This window comes from Oncorhynchus nerka, linkage group LG23, assembly GCF_034236695.1.
Source record: "Oncorhynchus nerka isolate Pitt River linkage group LG23, Oner_Uvic_2.0, whole genome shotgun sequence".
NCBI lineage: Eukaryota > Metazoa > Chordata > Actinopteri > Salmoniformes > Salmonidae > Oncorhynchus > Oncorhynchus nerka.
In genome coordinates this window covers 29797816-29816715 of record NC_088418.1, presented here as the reverse complement: position 1 = coordinate 29816715, position 18900 = coordinate 29797816, and the positions used below count along the sequence as shown (strand labels likewise).

General features: G+C 40.4%; 1 protein-coding gene across 4 annotated transcripts in view; it reads right to left on the bottom strand.

Annotated features, from left to right (window-relative positions):
- Nucleotides 1–14673: 14673 nt before the first annotated feature.
- Nucleotides 14674–18900, bottom strand: part of svild (supervillin d) — a 108851-nt gene continuing 104624 nt past the window's right edge. For all 4 annotated transcript variants that reach the window (XM_029629662.2, XM_029629661.2, XM_065008036.1 and 1 more), the window contains exons 26-30: nucleotides 17418–17573; nucleotides 17121–17264; nucleotides 16723–16835; nucleotides 16234–16389; nucleotides 14674–15110 (exon numbers count right to left, since the gene is read on the bottom strand). In XM_029629662.2, coding sequence (XP_029485522.1) covers nucleotides 15024–15110; nucleotides 16234–16389; nucleotides 16723–16835; nucleotides 17121–17264; nucleotides 17418–17573 — 656 coding nt within the window. In that variant the 3' untranslated portion in view covers nucleotides 14674–15023. The remainder of the gene's footprint in view (nucleotides 15111–16233; nucleotides 16390–16722; nucleotides 16836–17120; nucleotides 17265–17417; nucleotides 17574–18900) is intronic.

Below are 18900 nucleotides of genomic sequence, written 5' to 3'. Positions count from 1 at the left end.
TGAACCTTTATTCTTATTTACAATGATGACCTATATACAGGGGGTACAGGTTAGTCGAGGTAATTTGTACATGTAGGTAGGGGTAAAGTGACTGTGCATAAATAATAATTAACGAGTAGCAGCAGTGTTAAAAACAAAAGGGGAGGGGTTGTCAATGTAAATAGTCTGGGTGGCCATTTGATTAGTTAGATGACGCACAGTGATATCACAATCAAAATATCGGACATTGTATTCCCATTTATACTTTGCTGTGCACTTAAATGTTTGAAAGCACAGTGATATACATTTGGGTGACAACTAAACCAAAAGTTTGACATTGTTTTTCCATTGGAAGTTGGTTGTGCTTTCAAATGGTTGAAAGCAATGATAAGGCAATGGAAATTCAACTAACGTTCGGATGTCTTTTTGAGTGGGTGAATATAGAGCCCCACAGTGGTGTCATAATACCCATAAAACCTAAAGGTCAAACAGGGACGGTTCCAATTGTTTTTACACCATTCATTTTTCCTATACGGGATTTTAGAAACCCTTAGTGGTCTATTTTAACAAACCGAACGCAATGGAAAATCTAAGCCCAGGTGGCAGCTCTGTAGGGCTCTCTCATGCCGTCCCTGGAAGGGGTGCGTCACCTGAGTGGGTTGATTCACTGATGTGGTCATCCTGTCTGGGTTGGCGCCCCCCCTTGGGTTGTGCCATGGCGGAGATCTTTGTGGGCTATACTCAGCCTTGTCTCAGGATGGTAAGTTGGTGGTTGAAGATATCCCTCTAGTGGTGTGGGGGCTGTGCTTTGGCAAAGTGGGTGGGGTTATATCCTTCCTGTTTGGCCCTGTCCGGGGGTGTCCTCGGATGGGGCCACAGTGTCTCCTGACCACTCCTGTCTCAGCCTCCAGTATTTATGCTGCAGTAGTTTAGGGTCAGTTTGTTATATCTGGAGTACTTCTCCTGTCCTATTCGGTGTCCTGTGTGAATCTAAGTGTGCGTTCTCTAATTCTCTCCTCTCTTTCTTTCTCTCTCTCGGAGGACCTGAGCCCTAGGACCATGCCCCAGGACTACCTGACATGATGACTCCTTGCTGTCCCCAGTCCACCTGACCGTGCTGCTGCTCCAGTTTAAACTGTTCTGCCATATTATTATTCAACCATGCTGGTCATTTATGAACATTTGAACATCTTGGCCATGTTCTGTTATAATCTCCACCCGGCACAGCCAGAAGAGGACTGGCCACCCCACATGGCCTGGTTCCTCTCTAGGTTTCTTCCTAGGTTTTGGCCTTTCTAGAGAGTTTTTCCTAGCCACCGTGCTTCTACACCTGCATTGCTTGCTGTTTGGGGTTGTAGGCTGTGTTTCTGTACAGCACTTTGAGATATCAGCTGATGTACGAAGGGCTATATAAATAAATTTGATTTGATGTGTAGTTTCAGAAATATTTGTCCTATTTTCACTATCACAATTATCGGGGCACTTGCTGGCATTGGCACAAAAGGGTTTCGATGCATTAACAAGTTGTAGGTGTGTCGAGGCTTGTCCCCTCACTGGCCAATCAGAACGTGCTCCATTGAGAAATATGTGGTTGCTTCAAGTTGTGTATTTACAGTCTTATGTCTTGCCTTGGAACTACAGTTCCAATGTAAGTCCTTTATAGTTTGTTAAATGTCTTACATAAATGATATGAAGTAAACCTATTTTTACTAAATACGTTAACTTGAACCTATTTGTAGTCCACATTGTTCTATGTAATTTTGCATGGCTTCAATAGCATTCACACTGCCATGGGGGCTAGGACTGCTATAAATTGCATTAAGGCTGAGCATGGAGATCCCCAACATGGTCAATAAGCAATATTAAATGAATTATTGCTAAGGCCTAAAAAGTTATTAGAAACTAAACAACTTGTTTTAAATAGGCTATGTCACACTTATAGGCACCATCATTTCTCCCCGTGACCATACTTGTCTGGTCTGATGGAACCAAATTATGTAAATAAGTTTTTTATTTTTTATACATTTGTAAAAACCTGTTTTCACTTTGTCACTATGATTTATTGTGTGTAGATTGATGAGGAAAACATTTAGTTTAATCAATATTAGAATACGGCTGTATTCAAAATGTGGAAACGGGCAGGGATCTGAATACTTTCCGAATGCGCTGTACATCATGGAGTTTTTCTTTACGCACGTCCAAAATGGGACCCGCATGGCTAAAATAAGGTGGGCTTGCCTACAATGCATAGATAAAAAGGTAATTTCAGCTCACTGTTTTACTCCTCTCAAACTTTATATTTGTATAATTTAAGATTTACTTCCAAAAGTAGATTTTTTTTAAAACTCAAGGTGTCATATTGTAGTTGACATCCTTTCTGCAGACATAGTAGATATTTTGTTTTTGGAAAACATGGTCACATAAAAAGTGCGATTACACTGTCATTCTGTTTTGTCTCTCACAGTTGAAGTGTACCTATGATAAAACATTACAGACCTCTACATGCTTTGTAAGTAGGAAAACCTGCAAAATCAGCAGTGTATCAAATACTTGTTCTCCCCACTGTATTTACATTTTACAGACCCTGTATGTTTTACATTTGTTATCTTGCTGTTATTAGTCCCACACTTCAGCTTCATTCACCCCCTCCCATCTATCTCTTAATACCATCCATTTTGGATTTCAATTTTTCCAATATTTTTTCAACTGTTCTGTGATGCTTCACAAAAGTACGGAACTTTTCTATTCTCATAGCTTCTACAGATCGTAAATTAAAGAAACATTTTTGCTGCAGCATTAGTTCTAGGTAAACGTTGCAATTCTTCAGCCATTCCTGGACCTATGACCTACATATGATTGTACCAATACAATGGATCTAATGATTCTGCTTCCTCGCAGCAAAATCTGCAGAGCTGGGAAGATTTGATCCCCCATATATAACATTTTATTGGTTGCAAGAATTTTGTATAATAATTGAAATTGAAAAATTCTAAGTTTTGAATCCGGAGTCATTTTGCGTGTCAATTCATTAACCATGTGTCATGGTGCATAAAAAAATCTCTTCCCAACTATTTTGCAATTTATATGGCAGAGCTGTCAATTTTTTGGTCCTTAAATGAAACTTAAATGAAATATTGTTATTTATCACAATTTTCCTTGAACCATTTTTGGTCTTTAATGACTCTCAATCCCGGATCCGGGAGCGTAATCATAGCCTCAAACTAATTAGCATAACGCAGCGGACATAAATCAGGGCCAACAGAAAAATCCCTGTTCCACTTACCTCTTCCATTTTTGTGGTAATGCTGCAATTAGCTGATTGTAATTTTGGGTAGAGCAGACAATTACACCAGTCCTATTTATGATATTATCTACAAAGGATTATACTTATTTTTTATTTTTAATGTTTAAAAAAAAATCCATTACTCTATTTGAGATTAACCACAATATTTGTTGTATTATTTGTTCTGTCTTTTCAGGTGGATTAAAATGAAATTGCAACCAACTTTCTTAGGCTTGTTTAAGAAATAACGATATTTTGGAGATTATTTCATTTTCAAGTAACCGAAAATGAGCAGTTGTAATCTGAATAAAGGGGAAAAGGCCATTCTTGAACATGGGGTGAGACATTCTTACTTATTTGCTAGAGAACCAGTTTGGATTTAAGTATAACTTTTGTATGACTGATGCCTTTAGTGAGAGGTCTAATGCTTTAATATTTAATCATTTCTGCCCTCCGAATTCTTATTTGTTATATAAATAGGCCCTTTTAAATTTTGTCTGGCTTGCCATTCCAAATAAAATTGAATATTTTTTGTTCATATAATGTAATAAGCAGGTCAGTAGGTGTAGGCAAAACCATAAGCAAATAGGTCAACTGTGATATGATTAAAGAGTTAATCAAGGTGATTTTTCCACAATTAGACAGATACAGTGTATTTTCCTTTCCATGGTAGCAAGATCTTTTCTATTTTTGCCAACTTCATATGAAAATGTATTGGAGTGAGATCATTTCTTTCCTTCGGGATATGTTTACCTAGTATGTCCACACCCCCGTCAGACCATTTTATTGGTAAACTACACGGTAATGTAAAAGTTGAATTTTTTTTAGTGAACCAATACGTAATTGGTTTTAATCCAGAGAGGTTAGAAAAAGTATCTAGATCATCTATGAGGCTGTGGAGGGATTCTAAATGTGGTTTTAAAAGAAAACATGAATCAGCATACAATGGCACCTTTGTTTTTAAGCCACGGATTTCTAATCCCTTAATATTATTGTTGGATCTAATTTTAACAGCTAACATTTCAATGGCATTAATAAATAGATATGCCGATAGTAGACAACCTTGTTTTACTCCTATTGACAGTTTAAAACTTTCTGAGATGTAGCCATTATTTACTATTTTACACCTAGGGTTACTATCATAACTTTAACCCATTTTATAAGAGATTCTCCAAAATCTCCATGCAGCCACTGTCGTGGAGAGAAAATAGCCTTCCCTGGAGTTAATTGTTGTGAATAAAAAGGCCCTGGGGGAATAGAGAAGGAGTGGAATGGAACAGTTGTAAGGAAAGGGGTGGAGAGTTTCTGTACTTCTTTTACACGTCACCTTTCATTTGTCTGTGTGTGTGTGTGTGTGTGTGTGTGTATCATAGCCATAAAAGCCATTTCACATGCTCTCGGTGGTTATCTGCATTTCTTATATAACAAATAAAGCTTAAATACTGAAACAGGTATGATGATTTTTACAATAACTTCTAGAACAAATATGATGTAAAACCCAACAACTGAATTTTTTTTTTTAACAAATTGTGTATGTCATCAATTATGGAAGCGTTTGTTCGGGACACCATCATGTTAGCTTCCCAACATCTTTATTAATGTCTACCGGATAACTTATACAGAGCATTGTGGGTACTGTAGTACATAATGTTACACTTTCTTCACACAAAGGAACAAGAAAAAGGGCAAGACGATGGAGTGTGAAGAGAGAAGGCGAAAGAGTTACAGCTAAATCCCCTTAATAGGTTTACACAAAGGTATCAAGCATCCACCGGCAACCTCACAGGACACATACCACCTATCAGGCCATAATACTTTGACTTTCTTTGATGAATTAATACAATGATAGGGAGGAAGGAGGAGGAGAAGGCAAGAGAGAGGAGAGGGAGGGAGACATAGGAGGGGGAGAAGGTAGAGGAAATGAAGAGTGGGGAGGAGGAGAGAAGAGGAAGTATTAGGGGGAAGGGACGACTGAGGGAAAGGAATAGGGAAAGAGAAGGGGGGGGGGGGGGGGAGTGAATGTACCTGTCCCTGTCTGTTTCAGTCGGTTTGGTGCCTAATGAACACAATCCAGCAGTCTTAGCTCCGTTTAGGGAACAGACATAGAAGGCTGTAAGGTCTAACACCAGAGAGAGGAGGATAAGCCTTCGTGCTCCAACAAGATCACATGCTAATCAAACAGAAGACAAGATATTGAATAACATGACATAGGTATTTAAGAAACCACAATACCTAGCCCAATTAATATTGGAGGCCACGTCGATGAAAAAAAAAGCTGTACAGTTATAAAGTCAAAATGGCAAAGGGGAATGGGGAGCAGGGAGAATAATGTTGTGTAGAGAACCTGAATTCAGGGTCATGTTAAATAGGGCCCACTGTAGCAACACGTTTTGCAACAGAGAAATAAAATCAAGTTCAGGTAGTACCTCCACACTTCACAATGTTTACGCCCTTACTGAACATGACCCAGGTGTCACATTCACAAACATTACCGTTTGGTATCTCTATATTTAATATAATTGGATTCATTACTATAATTATAGGTGATTAAAACATCAGATTAAATGACAATGAAATGTAATTAATCAAATTACACAAAAACACTGGTATGACCAACGGATAAAGCAATTACGCAGGATTTAATTGATGCATCACAGTGGAAGTTTCCACAGTGGAAGTTTTTCAATACGATGCATCACAGTGGAAGTTTCTCCCCACCGTCAGAGTGAAAAAGACCAGGTCAGATGTGCAGTATTGTCCATCAAACATAGAACTATCATTAACAAATCATCTTGGGGCAGCCTAACACTTTCACCAAAAAAAAAAACCAATCTGAGCTCTGGCAGCGTGGCCAAGGCTGTTTGTGAGATGCCCCATAGTAAACAAGAAATGATAAAACAGACAGACAGACTGGTGAAAGAGAGAAAGAGGTAAAAGAGCGAATGAGGGACGAGAGACCCGAGAAGGCGGGGAGGGAGAGAAAGAGGGATAAGGGTGAGAGAAGGGAAGGCCAATCAACCTGTCATCTCTCATTCCTGTCTCATCCGGAGGGGGGAGGGGAAAATGTCACGGTCAATACAAATGTGCCTTTCTCTCTCACACATACACGGGTGTTTGTGTATGAGTGTGCGTGTGTCAGGGGCTTGGGGAGGGAGGGGGGTGGGTGTCATTCTAGCAGGTGCCTGGACAAAGGGTTTAAACAAACACACAAAGACTTGAATACACAAGGATATTGTATATCTAATGGCAAATTGAATGATCAATATGGGAGTCCATGGACAGGAACGACCTTGGCGGCCATCACGTCTTCCTGGTAACAGTTCCAACTCCTTTCCATTGAAATATGTTTCATACAAATAGAAACGCATATGCAATGGTGGCCTATCCGTCACCTTATGTCCCAAAGGGATTTATGAGGACTAAATAAGGAAGTAATGCAATACAAAGATAACTGCACCCATATAATTCATTTGGGACCCTTGTTATTAACATAGCAAATTAGCAGCAATGGCATTTGCTATCAAAAACACATGAGTGAGTTAGAGATTGATAAGATAAAGGAGCAGAAGAGCAAGCCTAATAATAATAATAATAATGGACCAACATTAAATTAGCTGAACTATTATTGGATGTGGATGGGGTAGAGAAAGTATACTTTGTCAATAACTAAAATCTGTAACAGAATGATGTTTACCCTTAAAAATGTTCCATGGATAAGCCATTGCAAATTCTTATGCTTGTATATTGATTGCAGTTATTTCTCTGTTAAAAAATAAATACATGTTGAAGTACTCAAATATTAGTGTTGGCGAAATTTTAAAGGGTATCATTTTATTTTTAAAAACATTTAAAGAATCAACTGGAAAGTCCCCCTGGACCTCCCTAAAACTAGTGAATGATAATAAGATCTAAATCAAGGGACTGAGGGCCCAGCTGTGCATTAGACAAGCATCATTTGCCACTATAGGTCTGAGCCAAATGTCTCTTTCTATGGTCTTTTTTAAATCTTCTAGATTTATAACTTCTGGGTTGAGGGCCAAAAACAAACATCAATAAACTACATTATCGCCTCATTCCTTCGGATTCTAAACTAGATTGGAAACGTTCAACAGTGTTGGTGCACCACTGACACACACACACACCTCACACCTCAAGCTTACTTTCTCCCACATGCTCAAGGTCAAAGCTTATTTCGAGGTAATATATTCTCTATTGAACAATTTCATTTTTTTTTTTAAAGCCCTTGAATTTCCCGAGAATAAAAACCCAGAGCTTTTACCTGATGAAATGCTACTTCTCCACAGTACGTTCATTATTTGTGTCTCAAGGACATGGCCAAGCAACAGTTTGTCTCTTCTACTTCATCTAATGGATGTCGTACAGTGAAAACCATTAGAAGAATAGAGGAGTGAGGGAAAGAGTGCAAACCGCTGAGGACTATTAATTGCGCAGCAGTATTTGAAATGCTTGCGAGGAAGCTTAATTATCATTTTTTTTGTGCTCTTCTGTTGATTCCTCAGACAAGGTTCTTCTTGTACATTTTCAAGTACCACAACGTATTCCTTGGAGGAGAAAACATGCCGTATTTGCTCTGTACTCATCTCTGAAGTTGGACAATCGACAAGGGCGAGAGGGTCTCAGGTGATTTTTTTGGAGAGTGAACTGTGTAGCGCGAAATATTTGACACATCTCTTTAGTGAAAAGAGACTAAGTCTCAACAAGCCTGCTAAAAATGAAAGATAAAAAGGAAACAGAGTAAACTTCAGTAGTTACAGTATATACGCTAAAAGTAGGTGTAACGAAGGTGGTTCGTCAACATCACTCATGTGATTAGTAACCTTCCTTGTGAGCCAAGGATCATATTTGCTCTCAGAGCTAACGCCCAGTACACAGGGCTTTAGTGCAGAGGTCGAACATAGTCTTCGAACACAGAACGACCTGCGTTCAATACCCGGTTGGTGTACTAAGCACTGACACTACGTATTGCTTTATCAACAGATACCTTTATCCTAATCAAATTAATTAATCATAAATGAACTATTTCTTATAAAACCTTCATTATCAGTATTATGTCTCTTGTAGCCTACAGCTCCATTACTGGTTTCCTGGACCCGGATTAAACCTTGTGCTGGTCAAAAATCACATTAGATCTCATTTTAACAATGCTATTTATTCCAGGACTAGGCTTGTGGGTCCGGTAAAACCAGCCCATCCCCATCATGTTATTACTCCAAGTTAATTGGAGTCTTATTAACAGCACTGTTTCCCAGCTGGTCTGCAGCAGCGTTGTGTGGCGGCCTGGTCTCGGTCTGTCTGACACCTGTGCCAACAAGCTGCTGCATGGTCCATGTGATTAATACTCCCAGGACAGAGATAATAAATAAATAAACTAACACAGCCCGCTGTTCCAGGAAGCCATCGCTGGCTGAGGCCATCTGCTGTGGAAGGGACTTCACATCTGTGTGTGTGTGTGTGTGTGTGAGGGAGAGAGAGAGGAGGACAAGTGTGTGTGTGTAAACAAATTCAGAAGCAGAGGTTGTGTTTGCATCAGGGACCATGATTATACCCATGATACTACCAGCTAGGTATTGGGTATCTAAAATAGCAGATATTATTACAGCCATTACACTATGTACAGTATGAGTCAGGTAGGACACAGTGAAAATCCATCATGCAATTTTGGACATGGTAATGTGTTACCTTTGAACTCCACTGATGGTAAATGGATAGACCCTAGAAACTATTCTCCTAATAAAAAAATTGCACCCACCTTGGGGGTAGTCGATTCAGCAAGGCCGTGTTGCTTAAGCCTTAGATAATTAACAGCCATATTTGTTAGTATTATCATCATCACCATATGCTTCTGCTCAAAAATGTGTTGATTTAAAATGCAATGCTTGAATTTCTAATGAATCCCCATAACCTGGGGAAAGACTGTACACTTATCTGCTTAATAAGTCAACACTGCCACCTGGTGTTTAAAGAAAACATTACATGTTGAAAATGCATTTTTAGCCTGGAATCCAGAGTTAGCAGTTTGGATTCCAGGCTATCAAAAAAAAAGTAAACTGAAGGTGCCAGATTGTTTGTGCTTTCCCCTTCACCTATATGCCATTGTACAGTATATGAAATGTTGTTATTGAATGTACATTTTAAACTAAACACCTTATCCAACTTGCCTATATCATTGACATCCAACACAGACAAACAAACAGTGTATTCTATATTGTAACATGTTGCGTTGGTTAAAAAGGGCACATTTAGTACTATCCATTTGTGCATACAGTTGTAGCTATGAAGGCAGCTTAATACTGTGCCTAGTGAAAGTCTACACACACCTTGTAGTTTTCACATTCTGCTGCCTTGAAATGAAATCTAAAAAGGAAATATATTTTTGTCCTACTTGTTTATATGTGTATGTGAATAACTCACGTTGGAGAGTTTGGTGAAGTTCAAACATAATCCTTTACTCGGGTATAAACATGTTACAGGTCACAACATCTTAATCAGACACTCATAATGCACCAGTTTATATATCCCAGATAGGTGCCCCACTAGTGCCATCTCTGGGTTGGCATTATGCCCATGATCTACTGGGTTGGCATTATGCCCAACACTACTGATCTACACAACATACTCCACGTTTTCCAAGTGAAAGAAAAATGACAGAAAATGCTCATTCATAAAAACAAAGATGTCTTGATTGTGTGTCTTCACACCTCAGAGTTTAGTCATGGCGGAAGCACCTAACGGCAGCAATTACAGCTGTGCATCATTTTTAATAATGTTCTACCAACTTTGCACAACTCTTAGGGAAACATGCAGTGCCTTCAGAAAGGTCACAACTCCGGACTTTATCCACATTTTGTTTGTGTAACTGACCTACACACAATAATAGGCCATAAGGTCAAAGTGGAATTTTGTTTTTAGATTTTTTTTCTTAATTTAAAAAAAAATGAATTTGTAAAGTTGAAATGTATTGAGTAAGTAGGCAACCCCGTTAAGGCAAGCTTAAATAAATACAGGAGTAAAAATGTGCTTAACAAGTCACAAATTGCATGGACTCACTCTGCGTGCAATAATAGTGGTTAACGTGATTTTTTTTGAATGACTACACCATCTCTGTACCACAAACGCATACAAGATAAATGTAAGGTCCCTCAGTTGAGAAGTGAATATCAAAATACAGATTCAACCAAAGGCAAGGGGGAGGGGGGGTTTCCAATGCCTCGCAAAGATGGAGTTACTTACCAAGGTGATATTGAATATTCCCGAGTGGCTTGGCAAGCCTTGAAAATGGCTGTCTAGCAATGATCGGTCAGCAGGGTAGCCTAGTGGTTAGAGCGTTGGACTAGTAACCGAAAGGTTGCAAGTTCAAATCCCCAAGCTGACAAGGTACAAATCTGTCATTCTGCCCCTGAACAGGCAGTTATTCCACTAGGCCGTCATTGAAAATAAGAATTTGTTCTGGTTAAATAAAGGTTAAAAAAATGAAACAACTTGACAGAGCTTGAAGAATTAAAAAAAAAATATTGTACAATTCAGGTATGCAAAGCTCTTAGAGACTTACAGCTGTAATTGCTGCCAAAGGTGATTCTAACATATATTAACTCAGGGGGTTAATTTTTCTTCCACTTTGACCAGTATTGTGTGGATCTTTGACCAAAAAGGACAATAAAAAAAGTCCAGGGTGAGAATCATTTCTGAAGGCAGTTTTGATGTCTAAATTGCTCAAGCTCAATATTCAAACCTTGCGACAGTCAAGCAGATTTAAGTCAGGACTGAGACTGGACCACTCAGCACCTCTTGGAAAGGTTCAACAGTGTTGGTGCACCACTGACACGCATAGAGTATAAATGCACACACACACACAGCTTAGGTATTCAGAAGACTGAGGCAGGTTTTCCTCTTACTTTTTACCTGGGCTTCGCTCCTTTCATATTGATCTTGACAAATTCCCTCATCTCTGCTAGTGACAAGCATACCCATTACATGATGCTGCCACCCCAATACTTGAAAATAGAGAATTTCACTCGGTGATGTGTTGAATTGGACCCATACCATAAGGTTTTAATTGAAGCAAAACAATGAATCTTTGCCATGTTGTACTGCAGTATTACTTAAAGCTGGAATCCGTAGCTATGAAACTGCCACGTAGGTTTACAATATTACAACGACAAAAGTTACTTCAAACCAAGAACACAATTGCACATCATTGCACCCGCGATAGAACAGAAGAGTATGTACTGCGATTTGTTTTTTACCAAGATGCTGTATACTCCTCGGTTCATAAACAAATCAAAAACGATAAATGGAGCCTGGGGCGACCAGTGGCACTGTTTCACCTACTGTAATGCAGATTCAAGCTTTAACGGCCTCGATTTTTTAAACACAGGGTTCCTTCTTTTCACTTCATCATACATGCCAGTAATGTGGAGTGAATGTAATGTTGTTGATCCATGCACTGTTCTCTCAGCTCAGCCATTGAATTCTGCGGCCATTTTAAAACAATCTTAAACCCCATAGTGATGTCCCTGAGCAGTTTCCATTCTCTCTCACATCACAGTTAGGATTGACAGCCAGAATGTTGCAGTGTCTGGGTCAGTGGCGGTAGGTGCAATTTTGATTAGGGAGGACAATTATTAAAATAAATGTTTTATGAGCATGGCCTTATTTCTATTACAGCATATTGGATGACTGTTATTCATATTCCATTCACCCAGCTTAATGTAACATCGAAAGTTTTAGGCTACATGATATTCAAATCTGCCCTATACCCATCATGAGGATGCTAAAAACCTAGCCTCGATCAGACCAGCAGCATCACAGCGTTTTGGAACACCAGAAGTTTACTGAACAAAACTATCAATGGAACATGTAAAGTGTTAGTATCATGAGCTGAAATAAAAGATCCCAGAAATGTTCCATTAGCACAAAAAGCTTATTTCTCTCAAATTCTGCACACACATTTGTTTACATTCCTGTTAGTGAGCATTTCTCCTTTGTCAAGATAATCCATCCACCTGACAGTTGTGGCATATCAAGAAGCTGATTAAAGAGCATGATCATTACACAGGTGCACCTTGTGCTGGGGACAACAAAAGGCCACTAAAATGTGCAGTTTTGTCACAACACAATGCCACAGATGTGTCCATTTGAGGGAGCATACAGTTGGCATGCTATCTGCAGAAATGTCCACCAGAGCTGTTGCCAGATACTTTTATGTTAATTTCTCTACCATAAGCCACCTGCAACGTTGTTTTAGAGAATTTGGCAGTACTTCCAACCAAGCCTCACAAACGCAGACCATGTATAACCATGCCAGCCTAGGACTTCCACATCCGGCTTCTTCACCTGCGGGATCGTCTGAGACCAGCCACCTGGACAGCTGATACAACCGTGGGTTTGCACAACCGAAAAATGTCTGCACAAACTGTCAGAAACCGTCTCAGGGAAGCTCATCTGGGTGCTCGTGGCCTTCACCAGGGACTTGTCTGACTGCAGTTTGGCATCATAACATACTTCAGTTGTCAAATGCTCAGCTTCAATGGCCACAGCAATGCTGGAGAAGTGTGTCTTCACTGATGAATCCCGGTTTTGTGAACAGAGCGCCCCATGGTGGGGCTATGGTATGGGCAGGCATACTGTAAGCTACTGACAACGAACACGATTGCATTTTATCATCTATGGCAATTAGAATGCATAGAGATACCGTGACGAGATCCTGACAACACTCAATGGTATATTCAGTGGCTTAGAATCATTTCTAAACCTCCCCTGATCTATGCCTGTCCAAAAATGTATCCCAGACATGCTTTTAAAGCTCATTGGGTGTGGCTCGGAGGTTGAATCACTGTTTGACATTCATTATCCAATTGAGGGACCTTACAGAGACAGGGAAAGTTGTTCTTAAATCAGGAAAACCACAACTTTTGCATGGACCTCATTCAACAATGTGTGATTTTGTATGAAGATAATTTCCAAATAAACGTATTTAGATGTGCCACATCAAGGGGTGTGAATAAAAATGGAAAAAAATGGAAAAATTCAAATGAAATTTCTCTTGGAAAATGGGGGAGTATGTTGTGTAGATCAGTGAGAAAAAATACTTATTGAATATTTTGGGGGGATTTCAGTTTCAGGGCGCAAAATGTGAAAACTGTGCAAGGGTTTGTAGGCTTTCACTTGGCACTGTAACTCTTACTCATCCACCACACACTCCAAGAAATTCATAGTGAAGAGGTACAATACAGTCAGAGGTTTGGTCCTAGAGAAGCAGTCACACCATTGGCAAACACATGCAGTCGCTCCAAAGATTTGGGTCCAGTTTCCCGGACAGAGATTAACCGTTGTGCTGGACCAAAAATAATTTGAGATTCTCAATTGAAAGAGGTTTTTAGTACAGAACTGTCCAGGAAACCGGCTCTTAGGGTGTAACTGTATTCATAACACTTAAAACCCCACAAAAAATCTAGCACCCGTTTATTTTTTTTAACCGTTTAGTATTAACCAATTTTTAATTTAATCTTTAATTATTTTACCTTTATTTAACTAACAAATTCTTATTTTCAATGACGGCCTAGGAACAGTGGGTTAACTGCCTGTTCAGGGGCAGAATGACAGATTTGTACCTTGTCAGCTCGGGGATTTGAACTCGCAACCTTCCGGTTACTAGTCCAACGCTCTAACCAATAGGCTACCCTGCCACCCCTTATACGGGTTAGTCTCAATGAGATAAAATCACTTTTGCAAGAGAGACCTGAAAGCTCAAGGGGCGGTTTCCCGGACACAGATTAAGCCTTGTCCTGGACTAAAAATCTATCTCAATGGAGAATCTCCATTAAATGCTTTTTAGTCCAGGATTAGGCTTGATCTGTTGGAGAAACCACCACAAAGAGACTTATTGTTTCAACTGCAGATTGAACAGTTAACAAAGATGCACCCCACTAGTGTTTTGGTAAAAAGCTGAGGGATGGGGCTGAAGAAATGTAACCACTCTCAAATTCATAGACAAAGCTATGGACCATGATATCAAAATGATAGTTTAAAACATGGTTTGAGGCGATAAAGTGTTTGTTGACATTTATGTTGTTTACAAACATTAGGTAAAACAAGCTTATATTTTGGGTTGTAATGGGGTATGACAGTTGAACAAAGCTAATGAGGCATTCGTAAATGATAGTCTTAATGAATCAATGGGTATATATAAAAACATTATGTATGTGGCAACTGCAGATTGCCTCTAACTTAGAATGGCTAATGAGTATTTCTTCTCTAAAAACTGGTGGCAACTTTTAGGTGATGGTTCAGTTTATGAATGACCCTCGAGTGTTTTTGTTGATCACAGCCATTCAACACAACAGACACAAAGACAATCTCCCACTCTTGACAGAATTGACAATGCTAGAGTACACATGTAAGAACAGACATTTATAATACATATTTATAATTCAGGGGCATATATAGTTCACTATAATTAACAATAACCTGGCTGCCAAAAGGTAACACTTGCATATACTGTATATATTTGGCTACAATATATTGCTTTGTAGGAAAGGTCTATAAAATTGGCATTTTTAAAAAGAGGTTACCGTTTTAAAACAGATACAAGTCTGTACATGTGTTTTGTTCTTTCGGTTTACATGAAAAAAACAACATGATTTCCCCCAGAATACAAAACAGTATGAAAAAGGTGCCATATGGACTTTAAAATGTCCTCTTGTTTTTTGGTTTGTTTACAACAACAAAAAAGGAAAACTTTTTAAAAAAGACCCTTGCTTTTCTTCAGGTTCTTCTGTTTCCAGTTTGGCAGGGCGTTGAATTCGGTGCGAGTCATCTCCAAGACCCTCTGTAACAGACATTCATAGGAAAATAGAATAAGTGTGATAGCAGTCATATTCATCACCATTATGTCGCAGCAGTTTATTTTTTCCCTCGGTACCAGACAAAGCACTCCGGTAATATGAATAAATGGGTGTCATTTTCGCTAACAACCCAATTGGGTTCTCTAAACAGCTCTCGAGTCATGGAGTGCACTCAGAATTATGACAAATTATACACAGATGACAATGTGCATGTTCGAGATTGATGTGTGTATGTGGTTAAATGTAAGTTGAAAAACAGTTTCCCTATAGATAATTTATTCATAGATTAAATATCATTTATAATTTGTTTTGTTAAACGGAACAGCCTTAATTAATTGAAGCATGGACTCTACAATGTGTCAAAAGCGGTCCACAGCGATGCTGGCCCATGTTGGCTCAAATGATTCCCAGTTGTGTCAAGTTGGCTGGGTGGTGGACAATTCCCTATACCCATTGGGAAGTGTGAAAAACCCAGCAGCGTTACAGTTCTTGACACAAACCGGTGCACCTGGCACCTACTACCATACCCCATTCAAAGACACTTAAATGTTCAGCCTTGCCCATTCACCCTCTGAATGGCACACAATCCATGTCTCAATTATCTCCAGGCTTATACATCCTTGCTTAACCGGTCTCTTCCCCTGCATCCACACTGATTGAAGTGGATATAACAAGTGACATCAATAAGGGATCATAGCTTTCACCTGGTCAGTCTACGGTATGTCATGGAAAGAGCAGGTGTCCTAAATGTTTTGTATATTCAGTGCAGAGTCTAACCACTCGGCTTACCTCAATCCCGTTCACTCTCAAAATGTATCAATACAACTTTTATGTGTTAAATTAACCAATATTTCAAAACAATAAAACCTTGCTCCAATTGTAAAGCCATATGTACTGTTAATCTAAGTATAAATGATGTCTTTCCTTTTAGATTTTTTGTGTGTTCTTTTACGCCCTGTTGGATGGTTGTACATAGTCTTTTAATGTTGTAAATGTGTCGATGAAAGATTTATTTTAATTTTTTAAATATATCAATACAACTTTTACACTCTGCTAAATAGTTTCAGTTCCACCTAGCCCCCGTCTGGTTCCAGGAAGTCCCTGTACCTGGAAGTCCTGGTCTGAAAGGTAGATCTCCAGGCGGAGGGGGTCCACTCCTTCTGGTAGAGGCTTGGCCGTCAGCTCCTCCACAGAGTATTGGTTCTTACTCAGCCAGTTCAGGGCGTCCTGCACCAGGGTCACCTTGTTGCGTGCCCCCTCCGCCTACACACACACACACAAGATAGTCAGCAACAGCCTATCATACTCAGAATTAAAAGGAAAAACACAACATGCTACATTAGGGGAAGGCACCACCCTAACCCCTCCCCTGTCAAAGTACAACAGTGTTCACAATTTGGGCTGTACAATATGTACTGTACGGCAAACATGGAGGCTTATGACATTTTTGTTGTTGTTAATACAATCTCTTTTCAGGTTACCAGTGTAACATTAATCCACCACCAGATTCCCACCCACCCTCACAATCAACTACATTATTGCTGACTAGAAGGGTATTATTGTATTAGTAGGGGAGTAGGGCAATCAGTCTCTTGCCTGGGTGGTGATGTTGGGATCTCTCTCCCAGTAGGGGAAGATGTTGGTGAAGGTCAGCGGTTCAGAGCCCGCTAGGACCAGGTAGGCCTGAGGGGGGCGGCGAGAGTTCTTCTCTGAAATACGACAGCACAACATTATCAATAGTCAACTCAACTACCGCAACCTTCATATACATACAACATTATCAAAAGTAACCTACAATACTATATCATATTCACTACATCTACTTAAACATATGAATACACAAAACCTTAACAGCACTGTGTCAATATAGCCTCTGCTGAATCTAATACATCTAATAATGATCATAAGATTTAACTGTCTCCTTTTCCTTTCTCTTAGACTTCTGTTTACCTCTCCGTCAACGTCTTCCCTCTCTCTCGTGACCTCTGACTGACCTTTGCAGTACTGCAGCACCGTCTCCATGGCACACTTCTTCTGGTTCTCCCAGCGGATCTTGGCTGAGCCTGTACACTCTCCGTCGTCGGGCTGCCGGCCCTGCCACAGGTACACCTCCATACGGTTATCTAGCATGAAGAGGCCTGGAGGGAGAGAGAGTAAGGGAGGTGGAGGGAGTTAAATGACAGAGAGGTGTAGAAAGGAGAGAGGACGTATGCATGCATGAAATATTGTGGACAGAAACATAATGAGTAAGAAGAGCGCGAGAGATGGAGCTATCCATCTGGGGTCTGTACCTGGCTGTGGCACAGAGTATAGATTCTCCTGGAGGAAGGGCATGGCCATGACGGCCCCAGTCACACGGGCCGGGCTCAGCAGTTCCTCCCCTTCAAATACTCCCGAGCTGGCGCTCAGACAGAACAGTCGCGGGGTGAAGTTGTATTTCCCTGGATCTGGACCAAACACCACCACACAGGTGAAAAACAACCACATCAACACAGGTGACTGAGGTAAGCTGGATGTGAAGCTAGTGCAGGACAATAGCAGCATATAATTATCTGGCAGATGGTAATATCTAAAGTGACATAGTGAATACATATAGTCAGTTTAGCGCGCGTTACGCTAAGGAGCGCGCGTTACGCTAAGGGAGCGCGCGTTACGCTAAGGAGCGCGCGTTACGCTAAGGAGCGCGCGTTACGCTAAGGAGCGCGCGTTACGCTAAGGAGCGCGCGTTACGGTAAGGAGCGCGCGTTACGGTAAGGAGCGCGCGTTACGGTAAGGAGCGCGCGTTACGGTAAGGAGCGCGAGTTACGGTAAGGAGCGCGAGTTACGGTAAGGAGCGCGAGTTACGGTAAGGAGCGCGCGTTACGGTAAGGCGCGCGCGTTACGGTAACGCGCGATTTGAGGAGTCAGTTTGCTATGGTATTGGAGTCTGTGTTTTGGTAAGGAGCCTGTGCAAGTGCATTCGGAAAGTATTCAGAACCACAGACCTTTTCAATATTTTTGTTCCACAGACCTTTTCAAAATTGATTAAATGCATTTTTGTCCTCTTCAATCTCCACACAATAGCCCATAATGACAAAGCAAAACAGGCTTTTAGATTTTTTTGCAAATGTATTCAAAATAAAAAACAGAAATACCTTTACATAAGTATTGAGACCCTTTGCTATGAGACTCAAAATTGAGATCAAGTGCATCCTGTTTCTACAACTTGATTGGAGTCCACCTGTGGTAAAAATCAATTGATTGGACATGATTTGGAAAGGCACACACCTGTCTATATAAGGTCCCACAGTTGACAGTGCATGTCAGAGCAAAGACATGAGGTCAAAGGAATTGTCCGTAGAACTTCGAGACAGGATCTTGTCGAGGCACAGATCTGGGGAAGGGTAACAAAAACGTTCTGCAGCATTGAAGGTCCCTAAGAACACAGTGGCCTCCATCATTCTTAAATGGCCACCTGGCCAAACTGAACAATTGAGGGAGAAGGGCCTTGGTCAGGGAGGTGACCAAGAACACAATGGTCACTGACAGAGCTTCAGAGTTCCACATTGGAGATGGGAGAACCTTCCAGAAGGACAACCATCTCTACCAGACGGATGCCACTCCTCAGTAAAAGGCACATGACAGCCTGCTTGGAGTTTGCCCTCAAGGCACCTGAAGGACAGACCATGAGAAAAATGATTCTCTGGTCTGATGAAACCAAGATTGGACTCTTTGGCCTGAATGCCAAGCATCATGTCTGGAGGAAACCTAGCACCATCCCTACGGTGAATCATG